Source organism: Syngnathoides biaculeatus, chromosome 5 (assembly GCF_019802595.1).
Source record: "Syngnathoides biaculeatus isolate LvHL_M chromosome 5, ASM1980259v1, whole genome shotgun sequence".
NCBI classification, from domain to species: Eukaryota; Metazoa; Chordata; class Actinopteri; order Syngnathiformes; family Syngnathidae; genus Syngnathoides; species Syngnathoides biaculeatus.
In genome coordinates this window covers 3,291,468-3,315,623 of record NC_084644.1, presented here as the reverse complement: position 1 = coordinate 3,315,623, position 24,156 = coordinate 3,291,468, and the positions used below count along the sequence as shown (strand labels likewise).

The window sequence follows — 24,156 nt, the reverse complement described above, 5'->3', positions numbered from 1 at the left end:
AAATGTAATCTGCAAAAAACAATTCCTGCCCAATATTGTAGTTGCTATAATTCTCACCAATGGGTGGCGGTGTTGCTTTTTCTCGCACAAACTTTGCAAACATACGACGACGAAGAAGAAGAGCAAGCGGTGGGAAATTTGACACACGGAAAAACTTTCCAACATTTTAAGACAAGCAGGATTTTATGTTTTTATTCGGAAGATAACACGAAATGGACAGATATGTGTTGGTTTCATCCTTCTGTCAGGCGGACAGCAACGAAACGGAGGAGTGCAGATGTAAGTCCCCCCCCCCAAAAAAAAAAAAAAAAACTCCATTTCGTGAATTATTACCGTGCTATCAGCGTTTACTAACCTTTCGGCCATTGTAGATTTACTTCGTTAATGCTCGAGTTTATAAAGACGAAGTGGACATTACATTTTACAAAAAAAAAAAAAAAAACGAGACAGGAGACGTTCAATATTATTTACGAGGATTAAGTGCAAATTAAACAAATCCCCTCGGCCTGTAGCTAAATGTACATTACATTTATTATTCCCAGCCAGTCTATGATTTCCATACTCAAAAGGATAACGTCATCAAATAATTTCTTTCTATATATTCTGTGTCAGAATGTTACATCTAGTTTTGTAGTGATGTTATATATACACTAACTGACAATATTATTAGGGACACTAGCACATCAGATACTTATTCATTTAATGTTTTCATCGCTGGGCTTTGCTCGTGATGTTTAACTGGACAAAGTGTATGCTTTTGGATTATTTAGCAAAGCTAGAGGGTTAATCTATTAGAAACACCGCAACGGATAATTTACACTGCTTTTTCCCCCCCAAATGTAAACTTTTCAAGCACTCTTGGATTGTAGTGTGGTAAAAGATGCACTGTGCAGGTGTTCCTAATGTTGGGGTTGATTCGTTGGGGCAATTTGTCATCACAAAAGCAGACCAGCAGTGTAATAAGTTAACACCGTTGTTATCTTGCACAGGTCTGAACCCACTCAAGCAGATTTATGATCAAATAGTGGATTTTTCATCTCCAGAATTAGTCAGAGGAAATTCCGTGCTCCCAGGTGTGTTATGTCAATTATCTATCTATCTATCTATCTATCTATCTATCTATCTATCTATCTATCTATCTATCTATCTATCTATCTATCTATCTATCTATCTATCTATCTATCTATCTATCTATCTATCTATCTATCTATCTATCTATCTATCTAATTTTATCTAATCACTTCTCCCAGAAGTGTCCCACATCATTGTTTTACAACCGACTTCTCCCCTTTCTTAGCGTGTTCTCTCAGCGGAAGCCCTTCAGTTCAACGATGGCACTTTGCTGCTCAGGCTTGCCATGGACTAATGCAGGTAAAACGGTTGTAGGATTTTAGAGTTCACACACGAGCGTTTGGATTCTGCTTTATTAAATGTAGCGACGCAAGATGTGCTGCGTATGGATTAGACAAATGTATCTAATTTCTTCACGCAACACGGCTGAGTCATGACATAACTGCGTAGATGGTAAAATGAAAATTAAAAACTTTGAGGTAGTGCTTTACTGAATTCTAGGGATAAACGCGTGTAAATGTGTTGTAGTTCTGCAGCTCAGACTGGGAGGAGGTGTCTGCTGTCCACCAGAGCGCCAGCAGTGAAGAGGAGAAGCCAACTGCTTTGGAGCTGTGTGTTGGTTCCCTGAATCTTCAAGAGGGATCGCTTCCAAAGTCTGCTGACGAAGCAACGCTCACAGAGTGAGATTTGATTTTCTTTGCAGTTATTGCAATTTTTTTTCATTGGTTGTGTCAAATTTTGTTGCTGGATGAACACAACATTGATCATTCATTTGAGCATAAAAATGGATTCCTCCGTGCAAATATTTCTGTATCCCATATTGCCTTTTTATTTTTTTTTTGTTCCCCTGAATGCTTTTTGAAGGAGCAAATTCCCTATGATCAGCTTTTCAAATGTTTTTAAAATGAAACATTCCGTGTGACACAATTTTTTCACGTAATGTTTTGAATTTTTGGTCACTTTGAAGGTTCTTGACTTATAAAATGTAACGTGTGTAAAAGCAGAGAAAAGTCTGATTTCAAATCCCAACAGAAGAAGTAGTTTAAGGCTGGCAAATTAATACACACTACTCGCAAAAACAGGACTGTTCAGCATTTTGAATTCTGACCTTTACAGGTCACTTTAATTTGAGCTTCTCAAAACTTTTGAATGCACAAGTCCCAAGTTTTCAATGTTTCCCTACTTTCTGCTTTCTTTATTGAAAAGGTTGCTGGAAGAGGCTGCGGAAGGCGTGCACGCGCTGTCAGACAGACTTCCACCTCCGGGTACACTTAATCCTTATTGAATTATTTATTCGGTTGGAAGCTTTTGTTTGCTTGCAATGTGTCCTTTTCTAGTTCCCTTAACAACTGTTAAATATCCACTTACGGTACATTTGATGTGTGTGCCCCCCGGCCCTCCCCCTCCTCAGGTAAAGCATTGCTCGATGTGCTGGTGTTGGGCTCTGCTGAGCAGTGTCCCGCGTTGAAAGACGCGCTACCGCTGCTGGGAGCCTTCAGACACTTGAGCTGCTGGCACTCTGCCAAGATCTCAGTCCTCACCGAGCATTTCCCTGGGTGAGAATTTGTCTCGTGTTGTTGTCTTTCTGTCGTACCACCGCTAGGGGGAGCTCGAGGATTAAACACCAGCAGGTGTCTGCTTCAGGTGGATTTTTCAAGAAGCTCTCTTATATCTTATAATTGAATTTTTAAAAACATCTTTGACCTTATGGCATAAATGTTGGATTTTACACAGGTGGGAAAAAACTGCGTCGTACCTGAGTGCTGATGTAGTGGATTTTAGCGAGTTAAGCAGCTGTATCAGCGCCAGTGAACTGTGGAGAGGGGGCTTGCTGGTCAGAGAGAAGAAGGTAATGCTGAAGGTGCTTCTTACCATGATTATGTTTTTTTTTTTTTTTTTTTTAATGGACCCAGACTATTTGCAGGTTATGGAGACCATGAAGGGCAAAAATCTGCGAATAATTGATGCCCATTACCATTGTATCCATCCATTTTCTTTTCCGCTTATCCTCACAAGGGTCGGGGGGAGGCCTGGAGCCTATCCCAGCTGTCAACGGGCAGCAGGCAGGGTACACCCTGAACTGGTCGCCGGCCAATTCCGGGATACATAGAGATAAACAGTCGCACTCCCAATTACACCTAGGGGAGTGTCCAATTAATGTTGCATGTTTTTGGGATGTGGGAGGAAACCGGAGTGCCCGGAGAAAAGCCACGCAGGCACGGGGGAAAGCAGGCAAACTCCACAAAGGCGGGGTCGGGATCGAACACGGGTGGTCAGAACGGTGAGGCCAACGCTTTACCTGCTGATCCACCGTGCTGCTACCATTGTATTGAAAATGTAAATTTGGTAAACCCAGAAATTCTTGAATAAGCGCGGATATGCGGCCACTCAGCGTTTTCCCGCCAAAATAAAATCAGGAATCCGGGGGGTGCTGAACTGCAAATGCCCGGGCTCCACTTCATCTATTTCCTGCTTTTCTTTTCACCGCAATGTATTCAAGGATGGAAATATGCTTACCGTGCATGAAGTTGTTGTTGATATTTTTTTTGTGTGGCTATTTTGCATACACAACCAAGCGTGTTAGATTGCAATCACTCTGACAATGCCGCAAAGCAAAGAACGGTGGAAAGTCAGCCTATTGTTATGAGCATCGTGTGTTCAAGTGTTTTGCGGAATAATGACCGTAAACAACAAGAAGTCAAACTCACTGGCCCGCCTGTTAAGTGCGTTGTTTTCTTGCTGCTGTACACGGTGGACAGCACAGCTCACTGAGCTGACAACAGTTCTTCGGTGATCTGATGAAGTGGATTTTACAGAACCTCGCAAAAATAAACAATAAAACATAATAATGGTACACCTCGAAAGTAATAGTCTTCTTCTTCAAAGTTTTTTGGGCGTACGGTGGTGTGTTTAAGGAGGACAAATGAAACTCGAACTAGAAAAACAGAACTTATGATGTATTCAAAACGATCACATGGGTGATGCGTCCATCGACCTCTTAACTCTTCCATCATCTTTACAATATCCAGATTAATAAATTATTGCAATCTAGAAAGGAAATGATTTAAATGTGTATTGTACCACATTTAAAACTAAAGATGGTAAAAATGATACAGTTGGAGAAATATAAATGTCATTACTTTAACAGTTAGGCACTGTGCATCACCTCAGAAATAGAAAAAAAAATTGGTTCAGGTATGGCATAATTTGCAGTTGTCGGGTTATTGATGTTTAATGGCATCCAAATGTGGCAAAGTCACAGCTTCCCGTCGACCTTTTCCGACAAACTCCCGCTCGAAGTGAGCAAGTTCAGGCTGGCATTCGGTGAAAGCTGCTCAGCGGGAGGGCGGCGCATGAAGGAATTCCCACAGGATCGAAAACCTGCACGCGGGCCTGGTACCGCAGTTTGTGTGTACGTGTGTGTTGCACCATTCTATGTACTGCAGTGTGCGACAGGAACAAAGAACTTATTTGTTTTCGATTGGAAACCAGCAGCACCTGGTAATTCACTCATCTGATGAATGTCCATTCAAAGACATCGACTTCATCTTCATCTTCACCAAAAGAGAGAAATGATTTGTTCTTTTGCTCCAGAATGCATGTTTTCCCACAATATTCCCACAGGATTTTTTTTTTCCTTCAGTTCTCTTAACAGCTAAACGGGTCAGTATCACTACAAATTGCATTCGTTATCTGAATCGGGATCACTCAGTCATCATGAAAGTGGAGCAGAATAATGTCTCATTACTGAAATCATCGCTTGCTTTTCTCATTTTGTTTGTTTCAGAATGTGTCGGAGCTTCGTTTTCGGGGCTTTTCTCTGCACTCTCCAGTATATAAATCCAATCTCACGGACGTCCCGAGCGCCTCCGTCGACCACAAACTGCACCCCGAGGTGAGTTCTTCCAACACAACTGCCTCGTCAAGCTTCATTTCAGTCTTGTCGCAGAACTCTTCTGCGGTCGATCCTTTGAAGTCAAAAAGGTTCCAGCGGTACCTGAGCTCCGAAGCAGGGAAAACATTTTACCCGATAGGACCCTTCAAATAAATTCCCATTCAGTTACTAGTCTGTTGGAAAGCTGTTACTCGCTTTTTTATCACTCTAGATTGTTAAGATAAGGGACGAGAATTTTCCGTGGGTTCGCGGAAGTCCGATTTTTTTTTTTTTTAGATGAAATTGTCATTTTTGTGAAAACTTGTAAATCCGTTGAGAAAATTTGGCGGGGGCGGGGGCGAGGCTGTGATCAAGGATGGCCGCCAGCATCTATCGGCAACATGAAATTAGTCGCAGCTGTGATAGCGGAAAATGGCATTGCTATCTGTTTGCATTAAATTTGGTGTTTATAATAATGACAGCATTTCGATTTCCAGCAGCATTTTGGTGGGATTTCGTTGGTATTTTCACTCCGATGTTAACATTTCACAGAGAAGCATTCTGTTTACTACGGCGTAGTTATAACTTATAGACATACATACGCATATGTTATCGAGCGGTCTGCACGTTTACCATTATGGCGAAAGTCTTGGAGCAAAAAGATGAAGATCGTGCCGGGGAAATTGATAAAAACCACAGGGTAAGAAAACTGTTTCAGATGGGCATGGCTTGAAAAAAAAGTGTAACCGTCCAGATAGGAACGAAAACTGTACATTTAACCCAACACATAAAAAAAGTGGACATTCCCGGCAAAGTGCTCTGCACTCTTGTGTTCCGACAGGAGCAAAAAATATCCAGGAGCTTATCCAAACCAGGAAACACAAAGGGAAGTGGGACGTAAATTTCTCAAATATTATATAATTGAAAACTGTTAATAAGATTAGGCCTGTCTGTAGCCCAGTAGATCACGCATTTTATCTCTCACTTTTATATTTCATGATCTCTCTATATATAATTTTTTTTTCCTGAAGTATACCTTGTAACTGCAGTAGCCCATTTGATATAAATTTCACTCGGTCTACATTTTCATATCTGAAGTTTGGCAAACTTATTTTGCTTGTTTGGACTCATATTTTAAGTTTTCAAAATATTATGATTGCCCCGTGTTTACACTGTTAGAAGAAACCAGAGGTCACCGTTTAACAGTGTGTTTTATAAAAAAATTTCGTGCCCAAATGGTGGTGCACCGCCCTTTGAACCCCCCCCCGAAGGCAGACATGTTTGGTGTTTTTCCAAATTGTTCATTCTCATCCCTGTAAGATGGATGACATCAGCGCGTCACTGTGCCCCACAAGCGCACCAGTAATAAAGCCCACAACCTTCCGCTCAAGCAAGTAATGATAGCAGTGTGTTAATTTATGTGGCCGAAGCAGCCCCCGTGTTTGTCTAAAAGGTGTGTAGGGCACAGTACGAAAACCGAGAATTTATTTAAGGACAGCACTCGGCCCGAGACAAGCTCTTTAATAACACTTGCTAGAGCGGTGCACTGTAATGAGCTTTTTGATGTAGATTAATAGCCAGAGCAGTAAAAACCACGGGCTGTGTGCACTGCGCAGACGAAGTCAGGGTGAGTCGTGTCTATAACGCACACAAAAGAGTGGACCTGCGCATGCTTGCGTGCAGGAGAGAGAGAGAGAGCGGGAGCGTGACATCAGATAACAGATGGTGGGGATCATTTTGGCACACAATTTCAAAAGGGGGGAGGGGGGGAGGGGGGGAATACCGAATAGTCCCCGCGGTGTCGTGCAAACTATATGCCTGCGTGGACTCTCTCATGATCGCGACTCTTCACTCACAAACGTTCGGACGGGGTGGTCGCACCGGTGAGCTGCGGAAACACCAGACCCGTTTATCCGCTGGGGTATTTCTAATAAATATTCATATTCTCTATCTAACACTTATGTTGCAGTCCACACGGGAAAAGTTTTATGAGAGCAATTCGAGCAGCAGTAATGAGGGATCACATATTATTACGCTCACCATCGACCAATAAATTATCGTTGTGAGGCAAATGCCGCCTACTGGTGCGGCACTTTTCCACAACAGCCTTTAAAAGGGGACAATGATGTATACAAAAACAAAATGTTGTATCAAAATGTATCATAGTCACTAATAGGTTGAGTGTTATGGTAAAAGTACAAATGTGGAAACAGGAGGAAATGTATGTTTGGGTTTACTACACAAAAGATTTTGTTAAATGAGAAGCCAGCCATCGGCAAATTCATTTTGCACCTCAGAGGGTCAGCGGCACATTGAAATAATTGCTCTGGCGAGTCCGTGTGAAGCCAAATTGCAGACTTGACCTTTGACAGCAGTCTGAATGACTTTTGAGAAAGAACTCTCACCGCATTACATGACTGAAAATAAACACTGGTGAGTACCGTGGGCTTTATTTCTTCATAAAACGTAGCACTGGAGGTGGTTGAAACGTTTGATTTTATCATTCAGATTGATCTGATTTCACTAAAGAACTTCTTACGTGAAATAAAAAAAAACATTAACTTGCACTCAATGCACTCATGAAAAATAGTTACTGTGTGATTTATTTCTCATTATGATTATCTGGAGTTAGAATCAAGGTGTGAGTTTTTCATTTATTGTTCAAGAAATGCACACAATGATTCTGTTATTTGGTGTTCCTCCGTCACAATTGAAACAAATTTTATTTTAAGTCTTTATTTTAAGGGGCTCGTTGAATCAAGCAATTAGTGGTGGAATTGAAGATAATGATAGCGATGAGAAGAACCGAAAGGATTCTTGAAATATTTGCATCATCTGTCTGGAAACAATTACTCATCATTCCTGGCTGGCAAGTGTATTAGTCATTCCTGTCCTTCATCTTTGCAGGTTTTTCAGTACTACGCGCCGGTTTTAGACCTGCTTCATGTGGTTAATGTCTCAGACGTGCCTGACTTCCTCAGGTCCAGCACACACTTTGAACTGTATCCTCGTTTCTGAAGTCTCCGCTTCCTTGCAATCAGTCGGACTGGGAGATGCCCAGCAGTTTTTGTGCAGTTGTATTGAAGCAGTTGGTTATTTCAAGGACTTGTAATCAGTGACGCAGTTTTAGATGGTTGTACATTGTACAGATGTACAGTACATGGCCGTGACGAGCTGTTTGCCCCCCCCCCCATATTTTGTACAATGCCAGTACTTGAAGCTGATTGGAATGTCGTAGCCCTTTTTTGCCGTCGCCAATTCAGAACAATTCTGCAAGGAAGAGCGGGCCAAAATATATCCACAGAGATGTGAAAGACCGATTGGCAGTTCTAGAAAACGCTTGATTTCAGTTTTGTTGCTGCCGAGAGTGGCCCAACCGCTGATTAGCTTTCGAGGCATTACTTTTTTGCACAAGGCCAGGCAGCGTTGAATCGTTTTTTTTTTTTTTTTTTTTTTTTCTTCCCTGAATAAATAAAATCACCATTCACCCCACTGTTAGGATGTACCTCTATGTAAATCTGGCAGGCCTTTCAAAGTAGCAAAATACACACAAAAAAGCCTCCAAACCAGCACATGAAGGCGAGGAAAACAGCTTCTCCCACGCTGCAGACCAACGATTGAGCTCAACAAAATACGACCACGGTGTCGTCACCTCCCAACATTCCTCATTATGAAACTTAAGATTGCTATTGCCCAGTATTTTGACGAGATATAATCACATTTTTATAACATACAATACATTTTTGAACCCAGTTTTGAATTAATTTTAAACTTGTGCAGCACCATGTTTGTTGTGTTTTTCTCAATTTTATACTCGCTATGTTTCTTAACGGAAAAAAAAATAAGACTCCTGTCTGGGAAGTCAGTCAAATCGAAGCTTCTTTTGGATCAGCTCAAGTCACTGCGCGGAAAGGTAAGCGAGTACTCGAATTTTCATCCCCGTCACAACTTTGAACTTGTCATGCTCGGATTCATTTTGTTCAACGAGGTCTTCAAAGAGCATTGTGATTGTATCGACTATATTCACGTGCTCAGGTAGCGGCTTTGTTCAGCCTTTCCTGCGTGGTCACCGCCACCGCGCAGCCGTCAGCGAGCCAAATCAGCTCCCAGCGTTGGAGAGAGTCTTTGGCCAGGAGACCCAAGTTTTTACCCTGTGAGTGCCGAGTCGTTGTGGAAATAAATTGGGAACTGGACTTACTTTGTTGCAGATGATAAAACTTCCGTGGATGAGGCAAACTCACAAGGGCAAATCACTGTTGGAAGAATCCAAAAGCTATATTAAAGATAATGTAACTAATACGGCGGCACTGCAACGCGACTGTAGTGCTTTGGCCTCACAGTTCTGAGGACTGGGGTTCAAATCCCGCCCCCGCCTGTGTGGACTTTGCATGTTCTCACCATGCCTGCGTGGGTTTTTACCAGCCACTCCGGTTTCCACCCACGTCCCAAAAACGTGCAACATTAATTGGAGACTCTAAATTGTCCATAGGTGTGATTGTGAGTGCGGCTGTTTGTTTCTATGTGCCCTGCGATTGGCTGGCAACCAGTTCCGGATGTACCCCGCCTCCTGCCCGTTGACAGCTGGGATAGGCTCTAGCACTCCCCGTGACCCTCTTGAGGATAAGCGGCTAAGAAAATGAATGGATGGAAGGATGTAACTAATACAATTTGATTCTAATCTTGTGAAAATTGGAAGAAACACGTGATTGAAAGCTCATTATAGTGGATTTTTGTATTTCAGTGGCGTAGCAAATCTGATCGTTGTCGCTTCAACCAAAAGAATATCTCAGTTTTGACTGACATGAATATTTCATTTTGCAGTACCCGATGTTGAGGTCAAGGGAGAGAGTGCGCACTACTTCCTGTTGGTCCAGGGCTCAGACAAGACTGACAACGGCGGCTGCACAGTCAGGCTGTTGCACTCTGACAGTCAAATTAATGGAGCGGCCGCCATGGCAACGGTCTCAGGGCTGCCAGGACAGAATCCGCTGTCATCGTCAGGTATATTATAACGCAGTGTGTGTGTATTTCTGCGAGGGCCTCATTTACCAATATGTTGTTCCTTTGATTTATTTTTCCTTTGATTTATCATGGAGGGGGAAAAAAATGTCAGCGCCACGAAGAGCGTTCAAACGAGCAGTCGTTCGCGTCAATGTTTGTTCACCCCGTGGAAGGACGCGATGGAAGGGTTGTGCGCAAAAACAAACCATTACTTGGGAGATGAGAGACATTAAAGTATATTCAAGCAAGAGTGATGCGCTCGCGTCAAAGGATAAAAATGAATATTTTTAATAATGTTTTTCCCGTGGAAAGTTGAAGGTTATGACTGGATTTTTGCATTTGTAGTCAGCAAGTGGAGCTACAATTACAAATACATGAAAAGAAACTACGTTTTAAATCAAGAAGTCAGAAAAATGTGTTTGACCTGAGTTTTAATTAAAAAAAAAAAACCAAGGTAAGCAAGCGTTATTTTTAATCACATCGACATCAAACTGTGCACGGGTATGCCGGCTTTTAAGGCCGCGGAATTATTATATTCAAGAGGTCACACTTCGGTGTTCTCTACTGACAATTTCTACGATGGTTAACATTTTGTGCAATGTTCAGAAGACATCTGCAAAATGCTCTAAAATGAGCTGTAAGTGTGCTGCCGTGAGTCAGCAGCGTTTTCGCTCCAAGTTATCTTAATGTCGTCGTTGATGTTGTTGTTCCCAACGCTCACGTGCGTTTTCTGGATGTGTCGGTTACTGCCATTTGTGTTCATCTGTCTCTGCTGACTTTTTGGCTTTTACTTGACATTGCCTCGATGCGTAGTTTTAGGTGGTCCATGGCCCCAATTGTGAATGAGGCTCAGCACGAGTCATCCCAAACTGGTCTGGCAATGCACGTTTATCGGGACCTTATCATTCACCACTTTTTCTCCATCCGGCAGGCACCAGAAGCAACATCCTCTCTCTGCCTTTTCTCCAAGAAGACGATCTGCTGAAGAGAGAGCAGAAAGTGACCCAGATCCAGACCTTGGTGCTTAAAGAATACTTCAGTAAGTAGTTCTCTTAAAATGCTGGCGACTCGAGCGAAGATTGTGTAAAGATCGAGAGCGGGGACGGAAAGAAGAAAATGTACATTGTGTGTACAGTACACCGTATTCCTGAAACCCGAGGTCAGAACCGAACAACGTAGCACTCAAAACTGATGTCATTTTTATCATGTTTTCAGAGTATTGCTGAATTTAATCAATGTATTTTGCACACTGCAGACAATGAGACACATTCATTACTTTTCTCTCAACACCTTTAATCCCCAAGTAGAATGAAAATGTGCCAAGACTGGATTTCCTAGATAAACGTTTACATTATTAGCCTTATTTTTTTTTTTTTGCGTTTGACTTTAAAACCCTCTTAAGTCCTTTATAATCTTGTAAGTAGATATCCAACAATATGAAAATCTTATATTATGATTATGACCATATCCGATTGGATAGCGGATATTATCACAGTGTTAACAAGAACCACAGTACAAAATAACTGGAGATTTTATTTAAGATACAAAAATACAAAATAGAGGACTTCTGTGCTTTTTGGATTGAGAAATTGGAAAAATCAACACTGAAAGTCAATATTTACATCCTAGGATGAGCCCCCAAAATGCAATTAAGTTGTTTGAAACAACAGTTGATCTATTTTAAGATTGGTGTGACACAAATACAATTTATGAGAAGCTTGTTAGAACATTTTTTGGGCGAGGGGGGCACAACAAAGCACTTTACACGGCTCTGAAGTCCTTTACACTTGAGACGGTCACACTAATCATTTAGAATTTTATCACGATTCATCAGTATACCATAACATTTTTCATCCTCCCTTGGAAAATGTTTTTTACTGGACGTTAACGTGAAGCCTAAAACGCGTGAGTCAGGCCTACTGCAGCAGCAGAAATTCTGGACCCCCCGCGTGTTATGGTGTGATCGGAATCCACACTGGTCACTGTAAAATAAAAAAATGAAACATTGAAAAAGTACAATGTATACCACTAAAAGACGACAACGCCATAAATGCAGGTGAAAATAAATTCTGGAATTCATAGAATGAGGTCCACTCATGAGCAAAGGAGGACAAACACTATGTTGATCGAAAGTTCTGTTCTCTAAGTTCAGATCCGGCCTCGCCCGTGTGGCGATTTCATGTTCTCCCCGTGACTGCGGGAGTTTTTCCCAAGTGCTCGGGCTTCCTTCCACATCCCCCAAATTTAAGTGAAGACTCTAAAACGCCCGTAGGCGTGAACGTGAGTACGGATGATTGTTTGCGAATGGCGGGCGACCGTTTCAGGGCTCACCCAAATTCAGCTGGCAAGGGCTCCAGTGCGCCCGCAACCTGAGTGAGGGAGGATCGGCGGTATGGGAAATGGATGGGTAGATGATTGAGCTTCAGTTTTCAATAAAAAAAAAAAAAAACCAAAGACATGTTTCTTTGTTTGCTTTGTAATAGCGACAGTGAAGGGGTTCAAACGCTATTCCATCAGCGGCCTCGCTGAGCATCGTCCTTATTGCTTTTGGCACTTGCTGGTGCATAGGATGAGTCGCAATATCATTATTTTACAGACACGCAGCAGACAAAGATAGCAGAGCTACAGTGGAGTGGAGACAGATAAAAGAAAATGAAGTTCTTCAACCTTGAGGAAACAAACTCAGGCTGCGCTTTGACAAGACCGCAGCAAGCGGCGACTTTCCACAGGGCTAATTGAAAATTGCCGCACTTCACATTGAGTTGAGGAAGGCGCCTGTCTAAGTTGGAGATGTTAAGAAGAAAACTCAAAATAGAACTGCGGGTTGCGTTACTGTTGGAAATTTGATTTTAAAAAACGTTTTGTTTTTTTCAGAGTTCGCAGTGTTACGGAACTGCGCTGAATCATATTGGGGGGCACAATAATTGTAATATTCTGTTTTCCAACACGAACTGATTGCATTCTTTTGTTCAGAGACATTTAATGCAACGGCCCATGAGTGTATGTTCCTGTTTGATGACGTGACAACTTAGTCCAGCAATGAATAAAAAAGCCCGTGTGTTTGTGTGTACAGGACAGAGAGAAAAATCCTCTTTAATACCATCCAATGACTTGAAGGCCATTCTGAGCATGGCCAGGGAGCAATACTTGAAGATGATTGACTCGAAGCTTCCCTGGGCCTCTTCTCTGACTGCATACGGCATGGCCACCAAGGACCCAGGTAATGCATATGTACCCCAAAACCCGATTTATGCTTGACAGTTTGGAATGAGGCGGTACGGCGGAGCAACGGATTAGATGGTTGGCCTCAGCTCTGAGGACCGCGATTCAAATCCCGCCCCCAGTTGTTTGGAGTTGGCATGTTCTCCCTGCGCCCGCGTGACTTTTTCCCGGGCACTCAGGTTTCCTCCCACATCCCCAAAACGTGCATTCGTTGGAGACTCTAAATTGCCCTGAGCTGTGATTTTAAGTGCGATTGTTATCTATCTCTATGTGCTCTGCAATTGGCTGGCATCCAGTTCAGGGTGTACCCCGCCTCCTGTCTGATGATTGCTTTGAAATTGATTGGATTTTTCCGGCACACCCGCGACCCTTGTGAGGATAAGCGGCTCAGAAAATGGATGGATTTGGAATGATAAATAGCCCTGTTGTGCTTGTCAGTCTCTTGACTAAAATGTAATGACTCAACTTAACGTACAGCTTGCTATACTTGACCTTTTAAAGTTCGAATGTTCCAATAAATTCAAATATGTTCAACGACGTGAACAGTGCGGCGCACACTGACAATGCACGTGACAGAAACCCGCAATAACTCCAGCGGCACATATTCTGACTTGCTGACGGGACGTGTCAGAGCTCTTAATCTGTGAGCTCACGTCAACAATGCTTTTAGTAGCAATAACTTTTTGAAGTTTGAGTTGGAAACGGAAACAGGACGGTCAAGACTGCTTTTAGAAATGCAAGTCGACTGCATACTGGAGTCTCACGAGTACACAATTCGACTGACCGTGTAATAAGTATTGTATTTCAGTTGCCAAGGAGGGCAATGTTTTCGTGACTATTTGCGAGCGAGCACGATTGTGTCTAAACTACTCAGTTGTTATTCACGTCAAATTCTGTCGGGGTTGACGTCCCATTGGGGTCATTGCGTTTTGGTGTAGAGCCGATTGGTGGCATTGGTTTCAGTCACAGTATGAAACATTGCGATGCCTTATGTGCATTTTTTTCATGACCCCGGGCATCTCCTAATGGTTTAATTAGCGTTATAGGAGTTGTCGGAACCACTCACGCACAACCGGAGGCCATCTTTTGGCATGAATCATGCCTTACTCGAATGCGCGGGGCCTTCTTTGATCTGTTCCGCACTTTATGTCTTCCAAGCAACATGATTGCCCAAACAAAACAAAAAAAAAAAATAAATAAATACAATAAAAAGGGAGTAGTGGTCGTATATCAACGCATTGCTCACATCTTAGGCACTGAGATTTCAGTTCTGTCTGGCAAGAGTTAAGCCTCTTGACCTGGCTGCAGCTAAAAGTTTGGATAACCGCCGCAATCCATCATACAGTGGAGCTTACCGTATTGGGTATGCTCTGCAGGCAGCCTTGTAGCTTTGTTTATGATTGCACAAGAGGTCTCGTTTGCCCTTAAAATGTTTTCCCTGAGTAGTAAATACAGTATGCTGAGAGTTATAGCTTATTATTAACTCTTTTTTTTCTGAAAGTTATTAAAAAGCTGGGAGATAATGTGATTTGAGCTGTGAACTTGCTACGCAGCATGTCAACAGTGTTTGAATTATACCGTTTTAGGAGTTTAGCCAACTGTAAACACATGTTAACATCTTGATTAAAAAGTCCAACCTTTTTCCTTTGTAATAGCATCCGAAAGAATGTCCCACGCACAACTTACTTGGCCAGAGAAGAGTGTTCTCCGTAACATTGAGAACCTGCAGAAAAGACGACAGAGGAGAAGGTAAGTCATACTGTCGAGGTGTCTAAAAGATCTGTTCTCGCCATTTTATATTACTCAACGTATGACCAGTCTTGATGCGATATACAGTGCTGTAACTAAAAGTGTGTATTGTGCCTTAGACTTGGCCTGTTAGGTCCTGGCTCCGGCGATGGTCTGCTGGGTCCTAAAGACTGTCAGAAGGGTTCCACGACTTTACTGGACGCCAAAGAACTTTTAAAACACTTCACACTAGATGGCAGGCCGACCAGTGAGCTGCAACCTCTGGCCCTCAATAGAGGGTAAGACGAACCTATATGAACGTGTAATGCCTGCAAGTTTTTTTTTTTTCTCCGAGCGCAGAATGACATTTGAGTTGGAGACAAAGAGAAAACTTTTTTTTTTTTTTTTTTTTTTTAATAACGATGACCCCATTTTTGTAGGCAGACAAAAAAAAAAAAAAAAAAAAAAAGGCACACACAAAATGTCCGTGTAGTTTTGTTACTTAGACCAAGCTCCCAAGGTGAGGATTTCATTTTGGTCATGAGTCTACCTCAGTAATACTTCTGTGACCTTTGTTGGAGTACCATTCAGATTTCATCATTCATTGCCTTAGTGGCTGTCTCATTCTTTTCCATTCTGTACTCAGCTTTATTTTCTTTTTCTTTTTTTTTTCTCCAGTCATAATGTGTTCCAGTTGTCACCAGATTTGTCCCCCAGGAGAATCAGTGAGATGTCCTTCAAAAAGGCCACAACCTCCCATTACCACGGCATAGAGTAAGTGTCAAGCGGCACAAATTCGTCAGTGAGGTGCTTGTGGAATCTTATCATAGTAGCAGTATTTGAAATTAACAGCCTGCTAACTTCCCATCTTTGTGTTTTGTAGATTCTGCCTGGACAATCGACGTTCCTTGGACCGAGACCAGGATTTTGTGCGGCTCCAGTCCCGTCTCGTTCGCTACGAGACCCAAACCACCTGCTCCAGGGAACCCTCCGTCCTCCCGTTTGCGACCAGCCCCGCCCCCTCTCCCGCCGTGATGTCGGAACCAGGAAGCGTACCCGACGGGGAGACTCTGCAGAGCGCCGATGTAGCCCGACTCAAACGGAGGGCCTGGGACACGGACGCTGTCGGAGATTATCCTCGCAAGAGGTCGGTGGAGGCATGAATGAATGGATGGATGAATCATTTTAGTCTTTGAGTCTTCCTCTTTTCCTTTCGGCTTGTCCTGATTGGGGGTCGGCACGGCGTGTCATCTTTTGCCATCTAAGCCTCTCTCGTGCATCTTCCTCTCTCACACCCACTGTCCTCATGTCCTCCCTCACCACATCCATCAACCTTTGCTTTGGTCTTCCTCTCGCTCTTCTTCTCATCCTCAGCACCCTCCCACCAACGTAGTCACTCTCTCGCCTCTGAACGTGTCCAAACCATCCAAGTCTGCTCTCTCTCACCTTGTCTTCAAAACATTCAACTTTGGCTGTCCCTCTAATGAGCTCATTTCTAACCGTATCCAAACTGCTCACTCCGAGCGAGAACCTCAACATCTTCATTTCTGCCACCTCCAGTTCTGCTTCCTGTTGTCTCTTCAGTGCCACTCGGTCTCGCATCCGTACACCATGGCCGGCCTCACCACTGTTTTATAAACTTTGCCCTTCATCCTAGCGGAGACTCTTCTGTCACATAGAACACCAGACACCTTCCGCCGGCTGTTCCACCCCGCTTGGACCCGTTTCTTCACTTCCTTACCACACTCACCATTGCTGTCTGTATTGTTGACCCCAATTATTTGACGTCGCCCCCTCCGCCCCTCTCATTCACGCACATATCTTCTGTTTTACGTCGGCTAATCTTCGTTCCTCTCTTTTCCAGTCCGTGCCTCCATCTTTCTAATTTTCTTTGAGTCTGAATGCATTTTTTTCAATGAATGACACAGGATGGCCAAGTCAGAGAGCAGCGACTCCGTCTGTTCTCAGAAAAGCGTCAGTCGCGGGACACACCTTGCCGTCAAGTCGCTACGGCAACAGCCCAGCAGATCCCAGTCGGGTTCCTCTTCCACTTCCTCTTCCTCTGTTACCACAAGGACGGCATCTGGTAAAAAAAATGAATCAACCCAATCTTAACCGAAAAACTTTACCTCTCGTTTCTACTTGTAAGTTGGGGAACTCTGAGGTCAAAGTACTTGTACAACTTTGCACAGTGCCATCGCTTTGCTTCCTTCCCAGGTTTGCTGAATCAGTCTTTGACCAGCAAAAATGTCAAGGAGTCGCGTTCGCAGAAACACAATAGAGTGAGTTACGTAAAAATGAATATAATGTGTTTGCGTTTCTTCTGCTATTACTGTTACCTAACACTTCATGTCTCGTTTTCTTTGAAGCTGTAGACGAAAATTTAAACGTGTGTGTGTGTCTAGGAAATTGCCGTTCATTCTGAAAAGAGTCATTTGAAATGAAAACATTATGCAGACCCCCTGAAAACGTTCATGAATAAAAACCTCAGTGCACCGCTTACTAACACGCCCACACCAACTCACACGCCGGAGTCCGACAACAAATGAGGATCGTATATGTAATAGGTCGAGCGAAGATAAATGATGTCCGTTTTGCTGTGCTTCCAGCATATTTGTGGACTGCACATCCACAATCGCACGGCAACCACGTATGACTACGCAGTCGCTCTATATTACCTGCGCATACGTCGGCGGGCCGCATCCCGACCTTGATGTGTTCTGATCTGTGGACATTATGCTAACGGATGCCGCGCGTCGTCAGCAATACTAATGTGCGGCCGTCCGCACGTGTACAAAAACATTTCCCGTAATTTAGGAGTAAGGACGGCGGTTCACTCAGGACAGAGATTCAAAGCAGTCTTTTTTGGTTTTTGCTTGTGGAACTGAAAGGTCCCTCACTGTAATTTATCGCGTTTATTCAGATCAGCTGCTGTGGAAAGAATAAAGACGGCTCCTTTTATTTCCGAGCGTGTGGCGTCAACTCTTTGAGTAAAACGGTGTGTGGCTTTTACCTGTGAGCCCACGCCGACTTTCTGAAGACAGTTCTATGTGAGGACATCCTTCCCCAAAGTGGTGACACCCTGACATCCATTCTTTAAGAAGGAAGCCTCGCTAAAATTAGTTTCTGTGAACCGGGTTGACGTTCGGCGATAAGGGAATTAACACAAGGAGATTGAAGCTTTTAGCGTTGTGTCCATGAAAACGTGTGTGTTCTCCGTTGCCCTCAGATGCTGCAGGCGGTGGTCTGTAAAACACTCAAACAGCACGGGATCAGTGCCGAGCATACGTGCTTTGAGGCTTGCAGCAAGAGACTATTTGATATCTCCAAATTCTTTCTCAAGGTTGGTGCCCACACACACGAAGCGCCGTCCACTCGTTTCCTCTGAACTCGGGTTTAGTGGTTTGGCTCCCTCCCGCCAGGACCGCGCCGTCCGCCATATGTTGGTTTTTTTTTTTTGTTACAAATTTGTACAACGAATCAACCTCAATGGGAACAGTTTGACTAAGCCTCTTGTTTTTCTTGCCAAATATCTTCTCATTTCCCGTTATTTTGCGCATCTGTTATAAAAAGGACCCAACTCTTTTTTTTTTTGGACATGTTTTTTTCCCCCCAAGAACACGTACACCAGTCAAAACATGCTATTGTGACTATTATGCATTGGTGGAGTGAGAATTAAATTCATTTTTCAATTTACATCCATCTCGGGGGGATCGGTAGGTTCAGTGGCTTAGCGATGAAATGCTTTATCCGTGATAATACAGCAATTTTTTTCTCCACGGGCACTGATCGCATCAGCTTCTTACCCATGACACTGACTTGATGTCTCTGTGAAGTTTTTGGCGAGGCGGGAGGTGTTTGTGTTTAGATGATGTGGCCACGCGCCATAAAAATGTCTTTATTGTCTTTAAGCTCAGGGCGCTCTCTTGTCCTCCAAAGTGCTTCGGCGAGGAGAAGCAATCAGCCGGCCGTGGCAAAAAACACTCGCGAGGATGGCATGAGCGTGTCGTAGACTTCCAGTCCACTCTTTGTCGTTCTTATGCTTATGGCACCCTGCTTGGCACAAATTTGCCACTAAAACCAGACAATTTCAACATGGCAAGAAACATGCTGCATCTTCTGATCTTTGGAGTATATTCAAAAAAGCTACTGGAACATCAAGACACGTTGGATCTCTTTAAAATTGTGAAAAAAAAAGCACGTCTCCAAAAATATGACCCTATATCAGGGGTGCTCAATGCGTCGATTGCGTGCCCAAAATAAAAAAATTTAAAAAAGACGTTAGCCCATCATCCGCCTGGTCACTTGATTCAGGCGTGGCCAATACGTCGATCGCACGAAGATAAAGGCGCGTTCTAGCAAGCTGATCGTAAGCGGCTGGCTGCTTGAAAAGTAAATCTTGGGGTAAAAAAAAGTCCAGGCACCGCTGCTCCATATCATTATTAATTATCCATCCATCATTATTAATTATCGAACCCGGGACTTCAGAACTGTGAGGCCAATGCTTTCCAGCCCGCATTGCTCTATATCATTATTAATTAGTATTTACTAAAAAGAATTTCAGCACTTAACATTAAAACTGGCCTTTGTCATTTCACAAACAACAGTTTGTTTCGACCTGGTTTAAAAACATTCATTTTGTGAGGGTGTTAATGTGTTTTTCGAAAACAAACGTCTGAGCCTTGACTTCACATCATAACTCGCTGAAATGAAAACGAGCGATGACGCTTTGTCCCCAGGATCTGAAGACATCTCGCGGTCTGCACGACGAGATGAAGAAGGCAGCCGGCAGCAACGCCAAACAGGTAACGTGGCCACGCCGCGGGTTCCCTTCCACACGTCGAGCGGACAACAAAACGGCCCCCAACTCAATGTTGTGTGATTGTAGGTTATTGACTGGGTACTGGAGAAGACCGCAAAGACCTGAAGATGACTCTGACAAAAACATATTGAGTCCCACTTTCATTTTTCAGTTTTGGAAATGATTTTATTGAGTCCATTTTCAGTTGCATTTTAAAAAGTCATCGTTTTTTTTTTTTTTTTTTACACTACGAATGCACATTATTTCATCTGTTTTACCTTTTACTAGTTTTAGGACAATAAATTAAAAAAAAAAAAATTCTATTTCCTGTTTTCTGATTTCCTGCATGTAAACGCTCAATCGCATCGTTATAGAAAAGTAATGACTCAACAACTGTGACTTTTAATACACGTACACATTAATAATTTCATCTCCAAAAGGAATTTCAAAAGCAATTTCATTTCCAGTGTATATATAAAAAAAAAAAAGAAAAAACCCTGTGCTAGTCAATCACTTCATCTCTTTTCATCTCAATTTCCATGAAGCGCCAGGCGACGACAGCGTTCCTCTGCCAACAGCTTCTTTTTCCTTCCCGTGACTTTTGTCAGATTCCTTAAACGGGTGAGTAATTTTACTTTTATTTCACAGTGGCAATTGGGAATACGCCTTTCAGACTTGACTTTGATTCCAACCAAAAAAAAAAAAAAACAAAACATTTTGAAATTAGAACAACTTTGAAGTTGAGCCGAGTGTTCAGCTTTTGTTATTCCACTCGAGATTTTTTTGCCCCCATTGTTTACCTTTCAAAATGACACTTTTTGAAAGCAGGACTGTATACTCGAGTTATCCAAACACATACTTGAATGTACACAAGAGAAAGGGAAAAAGATCCCTCGTTGATCCGCTGATTTGATCTTGAAAATGTTTACTTGTCTTCTTTTTGGAAAAATGACGCTTGCTCCAAATCTCCGAGGTCCCTCGCATGCAGTCAGTGGACTCAAGGCCGAGAATTGCAGTCAACATTTTCGTGTCCTCGGCCAAAATGAGATCGTATTAAGGTCCCACTGTAAGATGTCATTCGTGATCACTTACGGGTTACGTGCTGTGCTTCATTATAAAAGCGAAGGCAAACCCCCCGGGCCGACAGACTTAAGGATACCACAGTACTGTAATGCAGTCCAAAAACAACAACCATTTCTAATGCAAAGTGAGCAATGCGTCTTGTTTTATTAACGGACAGCAAATAGTTGGAGCCGCGATAACAGAACTTCGTCAGTGGGCTTGAGACCCATGTGGAGTGTCTACATTGACTACAGAAAATAAGAGGACCGGATATCACCGGTTCACCCTTTGTTATTATTGCTATTGTGTACTAGTTAGCATTACATTGAGATGCGTCGCCGGGCGAAGGTAGAGGTGGCGAAGGCTCAACCAGACGCATATGACGACATGTGCGCCAGGTTGGATACGAAAGAGGGAGGAAAGGCCAGACAGAGGGATAGAGATGGGAAGGATGTGCAAAAAGTAAAGGTGATTATAGCGATGGAAATTTGCTGACTCATGCCAGTCGTGTGCTAAGGAAATGGAAAGACTATTTTGAGAAGTTAATGAATGAAAAAATGGGAGAGAAGGAAGACTAGAAGAGGCGAGCGTGAATGACCGGGAAGTGGCAAAGGAGGAGAAGTTAGAAAGCCACTGAACAGAATGAAAAATGGAAAGACAGTTGGTCCTGATGACGCACCGGTGGAGGTATGGAAGCGATTTGGACAGGTGGCTGCGGAGTTTTTGACAGACTTATTCAACAGATTACTAGCGGGAGAGAAGTTGCCAGAAGAATGGAGGAAAAGTGTGTACGAGTTCCCAAAAGGCGATCTTTCTAACTGTTCCTCCGCCTGCTCCCTGCTTTCACTGCACATCACAATATCATCTGCGAACATCACGGCCCAAGGGGACCCCTGTCTTAACCCCGTCTGTCAGCCTATCCATTCCTACCGCAAAAAGGAAGGGGCTCAGCGCGGATCCCTGATGCTTCCCACCTCCACCTAAAATTGACCTAGGTGACACCTCACCTCTATTCTGCTGCCCTCATACATGTCCTGTACAATTCCAACATATTTCTCCGCCACACCAGTCTTGAGCATGCAGTACCACGGTTCCTCTGTAGGTACTCTGTCATCGACTTTCTCTAGGTGTACAAAGACACAATGTAACAAAATAGTCCGAAAACACAGCTTTTTTCTTTATGGCATTGATGTGATTGAGTGTGGAAACGTATATTACGGCCGCCTCTAATGGTTACAATTTTTTTTTTTTTTTTTTTTTTACACTTGCTTTGTTTGTTCACATGTTGCCTCCACGAGGCTTTTGGGAAGAACCTGCACCGTCCCCGCTTGTTAATCGAATGACATTTCCCGTCTGACACATATTTGAACTCCTGCGCAGCTCATCAAAAACCCCAGGTGTGCGCGCGCGCCGACCCGAGCCGAGCCGTCCGCTTCAAACTCGCCATCGGTAACGTCTGATGTGCGGCGGCTTGTCTCGCCCGTGGATTCGCGCGCTTCGCCCGCAATGCATCGCGGGCTCTTGCATTCATTACTTTTTCATCACGGACCATCAGATGGTAAAGAACACACGATGTAGACAAAAGCGAAGGGTTCAGGGGTGCCGCTGGGAATCGGCAGTGGCGGCTTGTAAAGTTATTACACACACAATGTACGTCTTTTCTTATGATTTTTCCAGAAAGTGGAAGTACAAATACAGGAAGCGTCAAAGTTCCTCTGCACACGGAGAAGGCCAGGTTTCGTGCAACGAATGGAAAGAGGTGAGCGAAATCATCATTTTGCAGTTGCGTTTGCGCGTGTCCGAGAGGTCCGCCACTTCAAACGTGCCCCCTGTCGGGTCTTTTGACCCGATAAGATGACGTTATTCTTATTATTTCATGTACACAGATGCAGACAATTGCTCCATTTAACACTTTGAAAACTGTTAATTAGTATGCTATAAAAACACACGTCATGGCCTTTCGAATTAATTGAAGTTTGACATCCAGCCAAAAACATATCATGCATATCATTTTTTTGCAAGGAAAGGGGAAAAAAAAAAAAAAGGCCGTCAAAATAAGTCAAATGCATTTTAGCCCTCAAATGTGTTACTAATGAGAATGTGAAATTATGTTGCGGAACGCAGATACTCAAGACATCTTTTACATCGTGGATTTTTTTTTTTTTTTTTAACTTTTACTGAACTGCATACGATATTTTCAGTAAATAAGATCGAGAGCCATCAATGTTCATTCATCCATTTAGCCGCTTATCCTCACAAGGGTTGCAGGGAATGAGCGCTGGAGCCTAACCCGGCTGTAATCGGGCCGCAGGCGGGGTTACACCCTGAACTGGTCGCCAGCCAATCGCAGGGCACATAGAGACAAACACACGGAGTGCCCGGAGAAAACCCACGCAGGCAGGCAGGCACAGGGAGAACATGCAAACTCCGCACAGGCGGGGCCGGGATCTCCGAACTGTGAGGCCAACACTTTACCAAGTGATCCACCCGTGCCGCCGTATTCATTCTTGTTCGCGTTAAAGAGTTTTTCCCCTTTTGTTTTCTTTGGCCGTTTGTAGAAATGAAGGCAGAGGATCAGGAGGCGCATTCAAGCAAGTGTTGGAATTGAAATGTGAACCCGGCGGACTGAGAGCCCTCGTACGCAATTATCTATAGTTTGAATAATCAATGCAAAGTGGAGGTTGGCTCGGGCCCGTCAGCCTCTCGTCTTGACGAACACCTTTCCAATTTCCAATCTCGCCTGCCGGGTCCCTCTCGCCGTATTAAGCCCGTTTAGCGGCTTCCCTGGCGTGCGTGCAGACAAGCAAACAGACCACACGCGCGCCGAATACAAATTCGGAGCCGCCCGAGGAACTTCCCTTCACGTAAGCAGCGCGAGGAAGCACACAAACAAAAAGTTGCACGTGAGGCTGGGGGGGGAAATCGACAATGAACGCTCGGAGGAGAAAATGCGGCGCTCGACCGAGCGACGACAGAACGGCGAGCAAAGGTCACGCCTCAGCAGCTGTTAAGCTCGACAGACAACAAACGGCAACGTTACGTGAAGATTTTGAGAGCGCCGGAGAATTATGGCGGTAAACCTCTCAGGATGACGCAAAGGAAGGAAGTCAACAACAGCTCGCTGAAATGAAGACGCAATAATCCTTCCCAATGTGTTCAATATTTTTTGCGCGTATCAGTCAAAAAGGGAATATGCAGTGGCAAATACGGAACACAGTCATTTGAATTTTTACACGTCGCAATGACGTGCACGCCAATTCCAGTGCATTTTTGTGAGTTTGAAATGACAAAAATCATTTGTGAAAACGCAGTAGCACAGTGGCTCAGCTGGCAAGCGTCGGCCTCACGGTCCTGAGGTCCCGGGTTGAATCCCGGACCCGCCTGCATAGGTTTCTTC

General features: G+C 43.6%; 1 protein-coding gene across 2 annotated transcripts; it reads left to right on the top strand.

The window, feature by feature from the left end:
* The first annotated feature begins 80 nt into the window (after nt 1-80).
* On the top strand, nt 81-23,620 carry mtbp (MDM2 binding protein). 2 transcript variants are annotated; one of them, XR_009794844.1, is made up of 24 exons: nt 81-279; nt 990-1,073; nt 1,298-1,371; nt 1,600-1,751; nt 2,278-2,336; nt 2,483-2,627; nt 2,806-2,920; nt 4,859-4,966; nt 7,853-7,947; nt 8,792-8,858; nt 8,981-9,098; nt 9,767-9,946; nt 10,878-10,985; nt 13,020-13,166; nt 14,824-14,917; nt 15,037-15,195; nt 15,575-15,670; nt 15,780-16,043; nt 16,825-16,982; nt 17,114-17,178; nt 18,126-18,239; nt 19,636-19,701; nt 19,785-20,318; nt 22,437-23,620. XR_009794844.1 is itself a non-coding variant. In XM_061818692.1 (23 exons), exons 1-23 carry the CDS (start codon nt 213-215, stop codon nt 19,821-19,823), a joined length of 2,574 nt encoding a protein of 857 aa, XP_061674676.1. In that variant the 5' UTR covers nt 81-212; the 3' UTR covers nt 19,824-23,620. The 2 variants fall into 2 exon arrangements, 1 of the variants encoding a protein (XP_061674676.1); XM_061818692.1 differs by having other exon boundaries at nt 19,785-23,620.
* The last annotated feature ends 536 nt before the right edge of the window (nt 23,621-24,156 follow it).